General features: G+C 40.8%; 1 protein-coding gene across 1 annotated transcript in view; it reads right to left on the bottom strand.

The window, feature by feature from the left end:
- Positions 1-1,143: 1,143 nt before the first annotated feature.
- Positions 1,144-12,491, bottom strand: part of DPY19L1 (dpy-19 like 1 (C. elegans)) — a 64,008-nt gene continuing 52,660 nt past the window's right edge. Inside the window, exons 19-23 of the mRNA XM_015422534.1 lie at positions 8,733-8,852; positions 5,795-5,969; positions 5,342-5,441; positions 4,638-4,763; positions 1,144-3,058 (exon numbers count right to left, since the gene is read on the bottom strand). Of these exons, the coding sequence (XP_015278020.1) occupies positions 2,902-3,058; positions 4,638-4,763; positions 5,342-5,441; positions 5,795-5,969; positions 8,733-8,852 (678 nt within the window). The 3' untranslated portion in view covers positions 1,144-2,901. The remainder of the gene's footprint in view (positions 3,059-4,637; positions 4,764-5,341; positions 5,442-5,794; positions 5,970-8,732; positions 8,853-12,491) is intronic.

Below are 12,491 nucleotides of genomic sequence, written 5' to 3' on the forward strand. Positions count from 1 at the left end.
TCCTTTTAGATAACCAGGTACAGAGATACATGAGCAGTATGAACAGACCACTGAGAATCTATAAATCTAAGACAATCTTCTAGTGGAGGGCCAGAAAGGTGCAGCAGTTTGGGTGTTAGACTAGGACCTGGAAGATGCAAGCTCAAATCCTCACTTTGCCATGGAAGTTCAATGGGTGACCCTGGGTCATTTGCTCAGCCTTCATGATTGCCATTCCCCCCCAAAAAAAATAAAAGTGGAGGGTTTTTTAAATGTATTTTTGTGAAATAGTTACACACACTCAAATACAAACAAATCTTTTATTTAACAACAAATAACAACTGTCATAAAATCCATAAAAATACACAAATTTTGTGCTGAAATATAATTTATTCACAAAATAAGATACTAGTTCCCTGCTTCTTTCATGCCAATTTTTCACTGTTTGGTTTTTATGATGGCCCAATCTAACAAGCGTGACAAAATGAGATTTTTATGTGCAATTAAACTACTCTCCTCACCTCCTTAAACAAAGAAAATCAAACTAAATATTTCTTATACTGCTGTCCAAAATGTGGTTCCCCATTTTATTGTACCAGAATTTATTATTTTAGAATTAAACAGATGGCTAAACAAACACTTTCCCAGATGGTTCCTATCTCAATGACTTTAAGTTGCTGTCACAGATACAGTTATAGTGGTTAATGAGTACAGGTTTTCCTTATTTTCCTTATTTATTACAGCAAAGTGAATTCTTGTCTGAAACTGCACTGTACATCGGCAGAATTTCTTTAAGGGCAGTTATCAAAATGAATTTTAGAAAAAAGGAGGAGACAGAATACTGCGGTAGTGTAATTAATATTTGCCACACTATTGGTTTCTCTGTTACAAAGTTATCTCTATGCTAAGATGTATACGTGCTATTTAGACAGAAATTTTCATAATGCCAGGTGCCTTTTTGCAGGGCTTAATCACATTGGCACCATTTTCATTACCTCAGCCTTCATGATTGCCATTCCCCCCCAAAAAAAATAAAAGTGGAGGGTTTTTTAAATGTATTTTTGTGAAATAGTTACACACACTCAAATACAAACAAATCTTTTATTTAACAACAAATAACAACTGTCATAAAATCCATAAAAATACACAAATTTTGTGCTGAAATATAATTTATTCACAAAATAAGATACTAGTTCCCTGCTTCTTTCATGCCAATTTTTCACTGTTTGGTTTTTATGATGGCCCAATCTAACAAGCGTGACAAAATGAGATTTTTATGTGCAATTAAACTACTCTCCTCACCTCCTTAAACAAAGAAAATCAAACTAAATATTTCTTATACTGCTGTCCAAAATGTGGTTCCCCATTTTATTGTACCAGAATTTATTATTTTAGAATTAAACAGATGGCTAAACAAACACTTTCCCAGATGGTTCCTATCTCAATGACTTTAAGTTGCTGTCACAGATACAGTTATAGTGGTTAATGAGTACAGGTTTTCCTTATTTTCCTTATTTATTACAGCAAAGTGAATTCTTGTCTGAAACTGCACTGTACATCGGCAGAATTTCTTTAAGGGCAGTTATCAAAATGAATTTTAGAAAAAAGGAGGAGACAGAATACTGCGGTAGTGTAATTAATATTTGCCACACTATTGGTTTCTCTGTTACAAAGTTATCTCTATGCTAAGATGTATACTGGAACCACAAAAATGAAATTACTTCATTTCATATTTATTTTACATTGCTCACTTAAATGCATTTTATTTTTTTGTAACAAAAGTGTTATTTTCTAAGAAATTAGAGTCTCTCTTTCTACAAGGCAGCCAAAATAGACCCCCCCCATTACTGTATTGAGGTGAAATAATACAAAGAATTTCCCCAAGAAGCATTTTTTTTGAAGTTTCATATGTGCAAACTGGTTAGTTTCAACTACCCTCTAATTTCAAAGCATTTCACCGAGTAGCAAAAATACTGCAAATGATTCTAGTGGTCTGGTTTTAGCAATCACTTAAAAAGTAAAATTGAGAATGTGCAAAAGACACAGTCTCCATCTAGAAGTTCAAAGTTATTTAGAATCATTTCCATGTAGAATAAAAGACTAATTAAATACATGACCTAGATTTTAAGTGACCTAAATATCATTCACCTTGGGTTTTAAGAAAACAATAGCCACTTGCATATGAACTGGACAGTGGAAACCATCCAGTTTTTCACAAACATACATATACATAAAAACTGCATATCTGAGCAGCATGCTAGGAAAGTGGGGCTAGTATGATATTGAGTTGAATACGTGATAAATCTTGGGATACCGCACCTCCACTCATTAGTTTGCCTAGCTTCCAAGATGCATTGACTTGGTTAAGAAAGCTTCTACAATTGCACCAACCTAGAAACTTGGAATTCTTTTCCACAGCCATTTTTATTTATTTGCTTGGGGCCAGTGTTTATATAAAAGCATTCAAATGTAAAAACATTTGCACAGCAAATTTTAAAGAAGTTACTGAGAAATGAAATACGAATTGCTATGACTGAGATTATTTTAAAACAGTACAGCATCAGTACAGGTTCTCATTTTAAAAGTCTGGTACTCAATCTTAAAACATATTTATTCAGAAATTTATCGTAGCAGAATGCATTTCCAAACAAATATGGTTAGACTTGACATCCAAGGGTTACCTCGCTGCTGAATTTGGAAAGGCAATAAAGTCTATGTAGACATGGGTTTATTAGTCGCTACAAAGGACAATGGCAGCCACTGAACACATAGTGCTCTGGAACATGGCTAGTGGTACAATCTGTGACTCACTGAAATTAACAGCAAAATGCTCATTAATTAATGAGCTGGAATTCACAGAATTTTTAAAAAATAGTTGCCAGTTTAAAGTTACACTGTTACCAAATATGCTGCACTAAACAATTATTCCCTGCTAACTTCTAATACTTTGAATATACCGTTGTTGAATACTGTTCTGAAAAATGGTCTGGAATCTTTGCTGAGCATCTTGCATAATGGAATTTTCCCAGCATTGGCAGGATCTTCTATATCCCAGATCTCTGGCATGCTGCAGCCAGGCCTAAAAAATATTTAAATAAAATCATTTTTTAAAGGTGCCGTCTAAGGCAAATTACAGGGAAATTTTGCATACCATTTACTAAACCTCTCAATAATAGAACTGTTAGAAGGATGTCTCGAATCTTGCTTTCATTATAACACAACAATACTGAAGGGACATCAAATTGCTTTTCTAAGATGTTCTTAGAAAGCCAATCTTTACTAATAGTTATCAAAAATACAGGAATAGTCATCAGTACCAATTATATGCAAATGCTATGCAGACATGAATGGAGAAGTGTAGCAAGGACTTAAGAAAATCCACAGCAACCAAATTGGATCTTATTAATATTCCAGATATACCAGACAAAACAAAAGAATACGATCATTTGGATATCACACAGTAGCGACAAAAGCAAAATTCTGATTCTAGTAAGTCTTTTGAAGGTCACTTTCCACATTAGCACTAAATGTCTGAATTCTATTTTAAAATCTGTGCACAATAAGAATATTTTGTAGTATTTCAAAAGGCACCTGGTGGCAAATCTAACTGCAACTTTAACAAGGGTGGATGGCCAAACCCCAGAAATACCACAGTACAAGACCCCATGGAAGAGTTTAGCATTATATTATAACACGTTGTAGTGTTTCCTTGTAGGGCAAGGAGTAGAGCCCTTTATTTTAGCTGTTTGCTGTCTCTTTCCCAGTTTTATAATACCCCTTGTTGAGACTAAGTGACCATAACCATATGTAAGATTGGACCCAAACAGATTTTCTGCTGGTGAAAAAAGGTGAGGGGACTTTGCTGTGGATCACAGGACCTACATGGACAAAAGCCATGTGGGATGGTGACTGTATAAGAAGAGAAACTGGCTGAAGACTGAAAAAGCAGGCTTGATCCAATCCATATTACTGGAAATTTGACTGCACTATAGGCTTGTATAATAGTATTATTCAGGTGGGTAGCCGAGTTGGTCTGAAGCAACAGAACAAAGTTTGGGTCCAGTGGCACCTTTAAGACCAACAAAGTTTAATTCTGGGTATAAGCTTTCATGTGCATGCACACTTCTTCAGATGCATACAATAGTATTATGTATTCAATCCTTTCCCCAATTATACGTAACATGGAATTTGCCTATTTCATTGCACCTTCAAATCAAGTTAAATGTTTTTAGTGACCATAACCCCAAGATCACTTTCTTGGGTAGCCCTGTACACATGATGTTAGTATGAACAAGCCAATGTGTACAGAGGAAGAGTAGGTGTGGGCTATTCCTGACTCAGCTTGTGACCAAGTACTTAGTAATGAATTACTGAAATTAGTAATGGAATTACTGAATAGCAATGTTATGGGAAAGTTCCCACTGTGTTTGTGAAGCTGTGCTTATCAGCAGTAGCAATGGATCACCAAATATACTCTGGTTCTTGTGGAAATAAAGACACTAGTGACATATCCTTCCACAGCACAGATGCAGGAGTCTGATCTACTAATATGCAGCCTCATTGAACTATATTTCAGCAACATAACTGCAACCCTACTGTCAAATCTCTATAGTACAAAGATCTGGCACCTCATCAACCATATTTATTTTGTTACTTACTTGGTTCTTCTCAGGCACCAGGAGTCTTCTAAAATGTAATAATTTATTCCCAACCGTAACAATTCCCTTTTAACTTCTTTTGCTGGTTTTCGACTATATATGGAATAAACTATTTTTGTTCTCGCTCTTTGAAAAAAGAGAGTCACAAATAAAGTTAGCAACCGAAAAAGAAGAAAATGTAATTAGTAGAGATATGTCTAGAGACAGATGCTTTATCCCAGCATTTTATAGCCAAAGCTGTACTTTATCAGATGCATGAAATTGAATTTAAAGGCATTAAAGGATGTATATAACATAGGATAAGCGAAGTTAGCAAAGTAAGAACTGACAATAACGGGGATAAAACACTTTTGTTCAAAACATGAACAAACATTTAGCCCTGGTCATATATAAAAAGTCAGAGTACATCAGGACCAAGGGCTTCTACAAACATCTAGGAAACTCCCAAACCAAGGGGACCTGAGAGATTTAAACTGGCTGGGTTGCCGTAATTGACCAGGTCCTTAAACCATCTGCAAAAGTCTGTTGACATAATTCAGGAATAAAATACATGGATTATTCCACAATATATTTAGGTCCTGATTCACCCATCTCTGCTGGTTATGACCCCTAGGTTCATGTTCAGTCCCTATTGATCAAATGATTAAAATCTTTAGAATATATAAGTACAAAGAACTGAATTTAAGAAGACAAGTGTATCTCACCGTAGTCCTGCATCTTCATAATGGGGATGATTCACAATAGGTCGAAGTGTAGACAGTTTTACACTTGCCATTGTAGGCATTGCTCCCGCAAAAACAGCATCTGAAATATATAAGTGAAAGCTGAAAAGGAGTAACCGAGAAAAGAATTAAAAACATATAATGAAGTTCTGATGAGATTTGCATTCTAAAAACCAGAATCTAAAAGAATACTTGAAGCAAATCCAGAACTGCATTCATTCACAGGCAATAGACTTACAGTTTTGGCTATAACATCTACTCTATTTTAAAACCTATAATCACCCCTTCTCTATGGAAGATTACAGCAAAATACAGCATCTGAGAAAATTGTTCAACAGCTTGATCCTCTGCTTTGCAAACTGTATAGAAAACTAGATTTCTGCTTGTCTTTTACTGGATATTGTAGTTGTTTTTATGAAAAGGAGACTTTAATACCTTCTTTGGTGTTTGTTTTTATCCACATCAACAGTTCTTCTTGTGGCAAGTTGCTAAATTCTCCTACAATACTCCATTCTTTCTGAACATTTGCTATCCCTTCAAATGCCATCATTGCTAAAATGGCAACAACAAGAGTTCCAGGTTGGATTTTGCGGAAGACCCATCCAAACAGCTAATAAAAAGAAATCAACATGAATCATTTTTCAAAGACATTAAGCATTCTGACTGCATGAAAAATGGAATACCCATGGGAAACGGGAGTTGTCAGTTGAGTCTTTTAACCTACAGCAAGACGTCAGCAGTGTCAAGCTGCAGTACACCCATGCCTGGAATCCACAGCCTATTTGGTACTGCTCCCCTCTCACTGTTGCTAGGCTGAGAGATAAGTGTCATGTGACTGACTTAGCTGGGCTGAGTGGCCTCCTTTTTCCCAGCAGCAGCTCATGCTCAGGCAGGGGCTCAAAAGTGTCCTCTTGGACCTGAACACGCCAGTTATATGAGTTCTCTGGTTAATCAGGTGCCTATTAACAAAGCTTTTAGGATCAGTTCATTATAAATCAGTAAGAATGTTCATGCAAGTTGAGCCTACTACAGCATATTGTATTTAATTTATCCCCTTATATAAAAGAAATAAAATTCCTGTTAATATAACCTAAAATAAGTTTCACTCACATAATTTCACTGTATAATGTTGAATTATATAATACAAGCAAGGAACTGTAAGAAACTCCCAGGGAAAGCCCTTCTTTTTTGTGTCCTTTTTCCATACCCTTCTCCTCCTCATCCTGCTTTCCCCCTAACATCCTTCTGTCAAGAAATTGGACCTTTAGCTCAATTTCTTGTTGTTTCATTAAAAACCAGGCCTCATATTAATCTCTAGGCCTGCAAATGGGTTGAAGAGGCCAAATGGAAACTAACTGGCTGTTGGTATTGACGGGTTGGCAAAACAACCTTGTGACCTCTGGATAACAATTCAGGTATAGAGACAGGCCATTTGTTTACCAGGACAGGACTTGGCACCAATGCATCCTTCAATTGGTGCTGTGATTTACACCACACGAGGGATAGGTTAAATTGCAGATAACCCCTACATCCTGTTATAAAATGGCCCCCTCCTGGGCCATCTGTTGTAACAGGTTCATGGCAACATAACTGATCTGATTTTTGATGGGCTAAAGGGCCCCAGCCCACTCAAATCTTAGACCTTAAAAAGGTTAGTCTTTCTGTTCTGTGTTCGTAGCTAGCACAGCTATCATGAGGTATGATGAGTTAACCTCGGAATGAACCAGGCTCTTACCTGGCAAAATGCTCTATGGACAGAGACATGGATTGCTGTCTGAAGGGTAACATCTGGTAACTATGTATTAATGACCTAATGTGCAGCTGGTATATTAATTGTAGCTTGTTTTAGTTCTCACTGCTAATGTTCTTTTGAAATATTCTTGCACACTTTAATAAATGTCCTTTGACTATACTTGGTGTGTTTTGTGCTTCAGAAGCCTCAATCCTAATTCAGTACCTTAGACTTTAAGAGTCCATCTACCAGGTTAATTGTTGTGAAAACTCATTCTGCAAGTGGGCTCCCTTGCAGGGCTGACTTTGTTGATTAATCCCAGTAAGGTTACAAGATTGCCCCTCAGCTTCTATGTGGGTAGTCCAAGGGGCTGGTAGCACATACCAGAATTGGTGAGTGTGTGGACACACACCCCAGGGCTTTTGTAATTTTGTGCTCTGCCAGCCAATACTAAGAATCCCTTGGATTGGGGATTCTTGACACCATCTACCATACTACCTACCTCTGCAAGGGAAAAGAAGCAACCTACCAGGGGAAAGCAGATGCTGAGTGACAACTTTCAGCAGTGTTTCAGCTGGAAGGAAGCCCTCAGTCATCTGGCTGCCAATCCAGCCCAAACACAGCTAGCACTGAACACTCAATGTCTGCTTTCCTCAGCAGGCTTCCTTCCCTCCTGCAGGCAACATCTACTCTAATCAGTCCCTCTTCATCCCCTTTTCCAGTTCCCTTGCCACAGCCTGTTTCCTACAGTTCCCTTCCGTCACTGCTGGCTCAAGCTGGCTGCTGGTGCGCTATCGACAGGGATGGCAGTGGAATCAGCAATGGTGGCAGTTCTTTTTGTTGCGTTCCACTGCCACCACTTTGAGACAGGCCTAGAGCCAAGCTTTGAACCTAAAAAGGAAGAAGCCCCTTGCCACCACCTTCTTTTACTCCTGCCTGTCTACCCCCCATACCTTCCAATATATTGAACAGTTTCTAAGAAAATTGATTTTTCTGCAAACCTATGAGCTCCCCCAAATTTGCAGAGAGGTCTTCTTTCTCTCCACATGGCCCTGACCCACAGATTTAAGCATCTGCAGATGGGGCTATGTTGAGAATTAGATATGGTGAGTGTATAATAAAACTTTTAAATACTTGAACCAATGCACAAGGTGCTGTCTCCTTTCATGTTCCACCATGATTTATCAGAAAAACTACTTTAACTCTGTCAGTGCACAAGACAGCATGTAAAGTTTTTGTGAAAAGACATTTTTGGTGGCCCTCACAATTTTCCCTCCAGGAATTAAAAAAAAATCCCTAATTTTCTCTTTAAAATCTTAAAGCCTTGAAATAGATTTCAAATGGCAGCAGAACATATATATCTATAGATAAAAATGGCTGTTACAGAAACTTGAATCATATAGGAACCTCTTTGCATGGAAATTATCTTTACCTCGTCTCCAGTACAGCAGGCTTTTGGTAGATCCACCTAGAGAAACCTGATTTTGACCAGGTATTGTGTTTATTCACCAAGATCTGATGCATGTAGTTCAGTTCAGTATTACACTGTTTGGCATACTGAGATGCTATATTAGCCACCCTGTACAAAATGTGTTAATTCTTACGAAAGTAAAAGTCTCACAACAAAATATAGTGACTTACTTGTTTTGAGCAGACCAAGGATGCCATGATACACATATGAGGTGTAAGAAATAGCTTTAGTCTCATAACTAAAATTGCAAGAACTGTAAATATAACAAGTTGCAGTGTGTGGTACACTATCTGTAAAACAAACAAAAAAGTTTTTAAAATGCACATTTACGATTTTCAAATTAGGTCCACAGCTTATGTAAGAAAAACAATTCTTTATTACAAAGCTGCAGAAACCATAAAGTGAGGTAAAGATCTAAGTAAAACACATTTAAGTGACAGATTACTTAGCATTTATATCCTTCCTCATAGCAGAAACTTGGAAAAATAGTCCAAGAATAAATAAGACTAAACCATTTAGAGACACAGCAGAATTTAAATAGAATTAAGTTAGCAGTTCTTGCAAGGAACAGGGCCTCTACTGTATTTGAACTTTAATCAGCATCACTGCTTTTTTCAGAGTTGTGCTTCACTTCGCTACAGTGTTTTCCATATTAGTAAAAACAGGTTGCTTACCTGTAACTAGTGATCTTCGAGTGGTCATCTGTGCATTCACACCCATGGGATTCAGTGCGCACGCAAGAGTAAGGACTCTCGTATGTTGGGGGGGGGTTAGGACAGTGGTATGTGCGTTCTTCGAGGTATCGAAGTTGCAGATGAACCACAGTTGAAGGTGGTGCATTTTTAGTTTTGTGAAGACTACAACTGACATAGTCGCGGCCATAAGGCCGAGTAGCCTCTGTATTTGGAAGGCTGTGACCAAGGGTTGGGTACGAACGACGGTGGCTAGGTGGATAATGTCTGCCGCTCTGTCTTGGGGCAGGTAAGCCATGCATGTCTTGGAATCCAGTAGGGCACCAATGTATTGTATCTGCTGGGCCAGTTGAAGTTGAGACTTCTGGAGGTTGAGTTGCAAGCCCAGATCTTCCAAGAGTACCATTGTCTCGTTGATGTTTGAGACTAGAGTGTCCTTGGAGGACACTACTAGGAGCCAATCGTTGATGTACGGGTAGATGGAGATACCCTTGAGACGGAGGAAGGCCGCCACTACTATCATAGTCTTTGTGAAGACTCTTGGGGCGCTTGACAGGCCGAATGGTAGGGCTGCATATTGGTAATGCTGATGACCAATTGCGAAGCGTAGGTATTGGCGGTGGGAGGGATGGATAGTGAGGTGGAAATACGTGTCTTGGAGGTCGAGGGTGGCCATCCAGACACTTTTCCGGAGAAGTGGCATAATCTGCTGCAAGGACACCATGCGGAAGTGGTGGTAGGTGACATAACAGTTCAGCTCCCTCAGATCTAATATGGGTCGAACGCCTCCATCCCGCTTTGGAACTGTGAAGTATCGGGAATAAAATCCCGTCCCGTGGAGGTGTGGTGGTATCTTCTCGATGGCTCCCTTGTGCAGGAGGACGGACACCTCGTCTAGGAGAGGTGCGGAGGGGTGTGTGGTGACGACGACTGGAGTGTTGGGGTTCTGGTCGAATTGAATACGGTAGCCTTGGGATGCAATGGACAGCACCCATTGGTCCGAGGTGATGTGACACCAGGCATAAAGGAAGGGTGACAGACAGGTTTGAGCTGACTCGGTAGAAGGGAAGTCAAAAGCCCTGCTTGGAGGACCTTGGTTGTTTGGTGCATGAGGGCTGTTGTCCAGTTCCGAACTTAGGCTTTTGAAAGGCGGGTCTTTGACCACCGGAAGCCGTACGTGGTCTCCATTGCCTGTCTGGAAATTGACAATTCGGGGTGCGTCTTTGCCAGGGCCTAGTCCAGGTGCGAGGGCGATATTGTTGCCTTATGGAGGATGATACTCCTAGAGCGCGAGAGGCTTTTATGCTCTTGTCTATATCCTGGAGCCAGTCATATATCCTGGTGTCAGTCATGCTGTTAAAGAGACCGAGGCCATCAAAAGAAAGGTCTTCGACATAGATTGGTATTGCGGAGCCAGGAGTGTCTCCTAAGAGCGATTGCTAAGGCCATTGTTCTGGAGGAAGCATCTAAGGCATGTTTGGAAGTGTTGATCTGCTGCTTCGCAAGGACCATGCCTTCCTTTTGAATAATTCTGACCGCCCGAAGCTTGTCTTCAGGGAGGTGGGTCAGGAGGTCGGAGAATCTTTCCCACAGAGTATATTGATACCTGCTCATGCAGGCCAGGTAGTTAGTGGTTTTGACCCCTAACGCAACTGTTGAGTAGAATCATCTCCCGAATGCGTCTAATTTCCTACTTTCCCTGTCAGAGGGTGCCGAGTGCGTTCGCTTCGACTTGGACGAGGATGTTACGACTACCAAATTTGGTTGAGGGTGGGAAAATAAAAATTTGGTACCAGTCTCCTGGACTCTGTCTCGTCGACACCGGGGCTGAAGACGGCTTTTCCCATGGGGCCTTGATAGCTTGCAAAAGGACTGCAGACATGGGGAGTGCAATGGTAGTGGAGGTATCCAGTTGCACAATATCAAAAACAGGATCAGTAACCTGTGGCTATTTTTGTAAGAAAGACAGGCCTAGAGAATGGGCCATTCGTTTGACAAGGTCTGCATAAGAAGTGAGATTGTCGGATGGCGATATAGGGAGGTCGTCTGCGACAGCTTGGTTAGGGTACTCCGGGGAGGTTTGGATCTCCGCAGCCTCTGAGTCAGATTCGTCGTCTCCAGAGTCAGAGCAGCCCTGCTCTGGTATTTGTACTGGAGTAACTTCCGGTTGACTAGTTAAAACTTTTGGTGGAACGACTGGGGGGGTGGGAGGACCCAGAGGTTCCGTTTGATGGTGGGAAGGATCTTCAGCTGGAGGTCGAGACAGCGATGCTGAAGGTCTTGATTTATAGGGTGACTTTGATCTGTGAACAGAGTAGGTAGAATAGCGATCCCAGTCGGAATAGCCCGCAGGAGTCAGCCAGGGCATGGATGGTGGATAATTGCCATAGAGATATCTCAGTTGGCGTTGATCCCACGACTTCTGGACAGATCATGTCTTGGAGACAAAGGAATGTGCCGTCTTCGTGAACGGTCTCTAAAAACTGGCTCATCGATATCGACAGTATCGGCATGCAGACGTGGAGGTTGACGCTGCACGCTAGAAGGAATGTGTTGATTCCGACCTGTATCGACGTTGGGAGCTTCCGAAACCGTCGATGTTGACGATGGAGAAGGAGAGAGGGAAAGCTCTGCACCTGTGGGGTGACTTAGGAGCTCCACACTCTCGATGTCAGAGTAGGGACGCTCCAGCTGTTGAACAGGGGAGTCCAAAATTTGAATTGTGGATATCGGTGGAGGAGCGTGCGTCTCCGATATCGATGGAGTGGGGGGCACTATAGGGGCATCACCCAGTACGGACGCCGCTACTTTCGCCTTCTTCGCCACTTTGAGGAGCTTAGAGGAACCCTTTTTTGCGGACTTCTCCTTACTTGCCTTGGGTCTCTTCTTCACTGGTGTTGAGGCGGAGGATTGCGCCTTCGATACCGGAGGCTTCAGCGTCGGTTGAATGATGTCAGAGGCTGGCCTCAATACTGGAGCCGTCGAGGTCGAAGGTCTCTCGGAGTCCATCGTTGTGGAAGGATTCAAAGCCGATTCAAGGAGCGCCACTTTGAGGTGCGGAGCTCGGTTCTTTCGGGTTTGGTTTGAAAATCTTGCACAGTGCTGGCAAGAGTCAGGTCTGTGACTCTTCCAAACAAAAAATACAAAGGGTGTGACGGTCAGGCGGTGTGAGTTTACTACCGCAACGTTGACACCTGTTAAAAAAGCCCCACTTTTTCTCCATAGAATAAGAAAGTA

The sequence above is a fragment of the Gekko japonicus genome, unplaced genomic scaffold (genome assembly GCF_001447785.1).
Source record: "Gekko japonicus isolate JY-2015 unplaced genomic scaffold, Gekko_japonicus_V1.1 scaffold1355, whole genome shotgun sequence".
Taxonomy (NCBI): Eukaryota; Metazoa; Chordata; class Lepidosauria; order Squamata; family Gekkonidae; genus Gekko; species Gekko japonicus.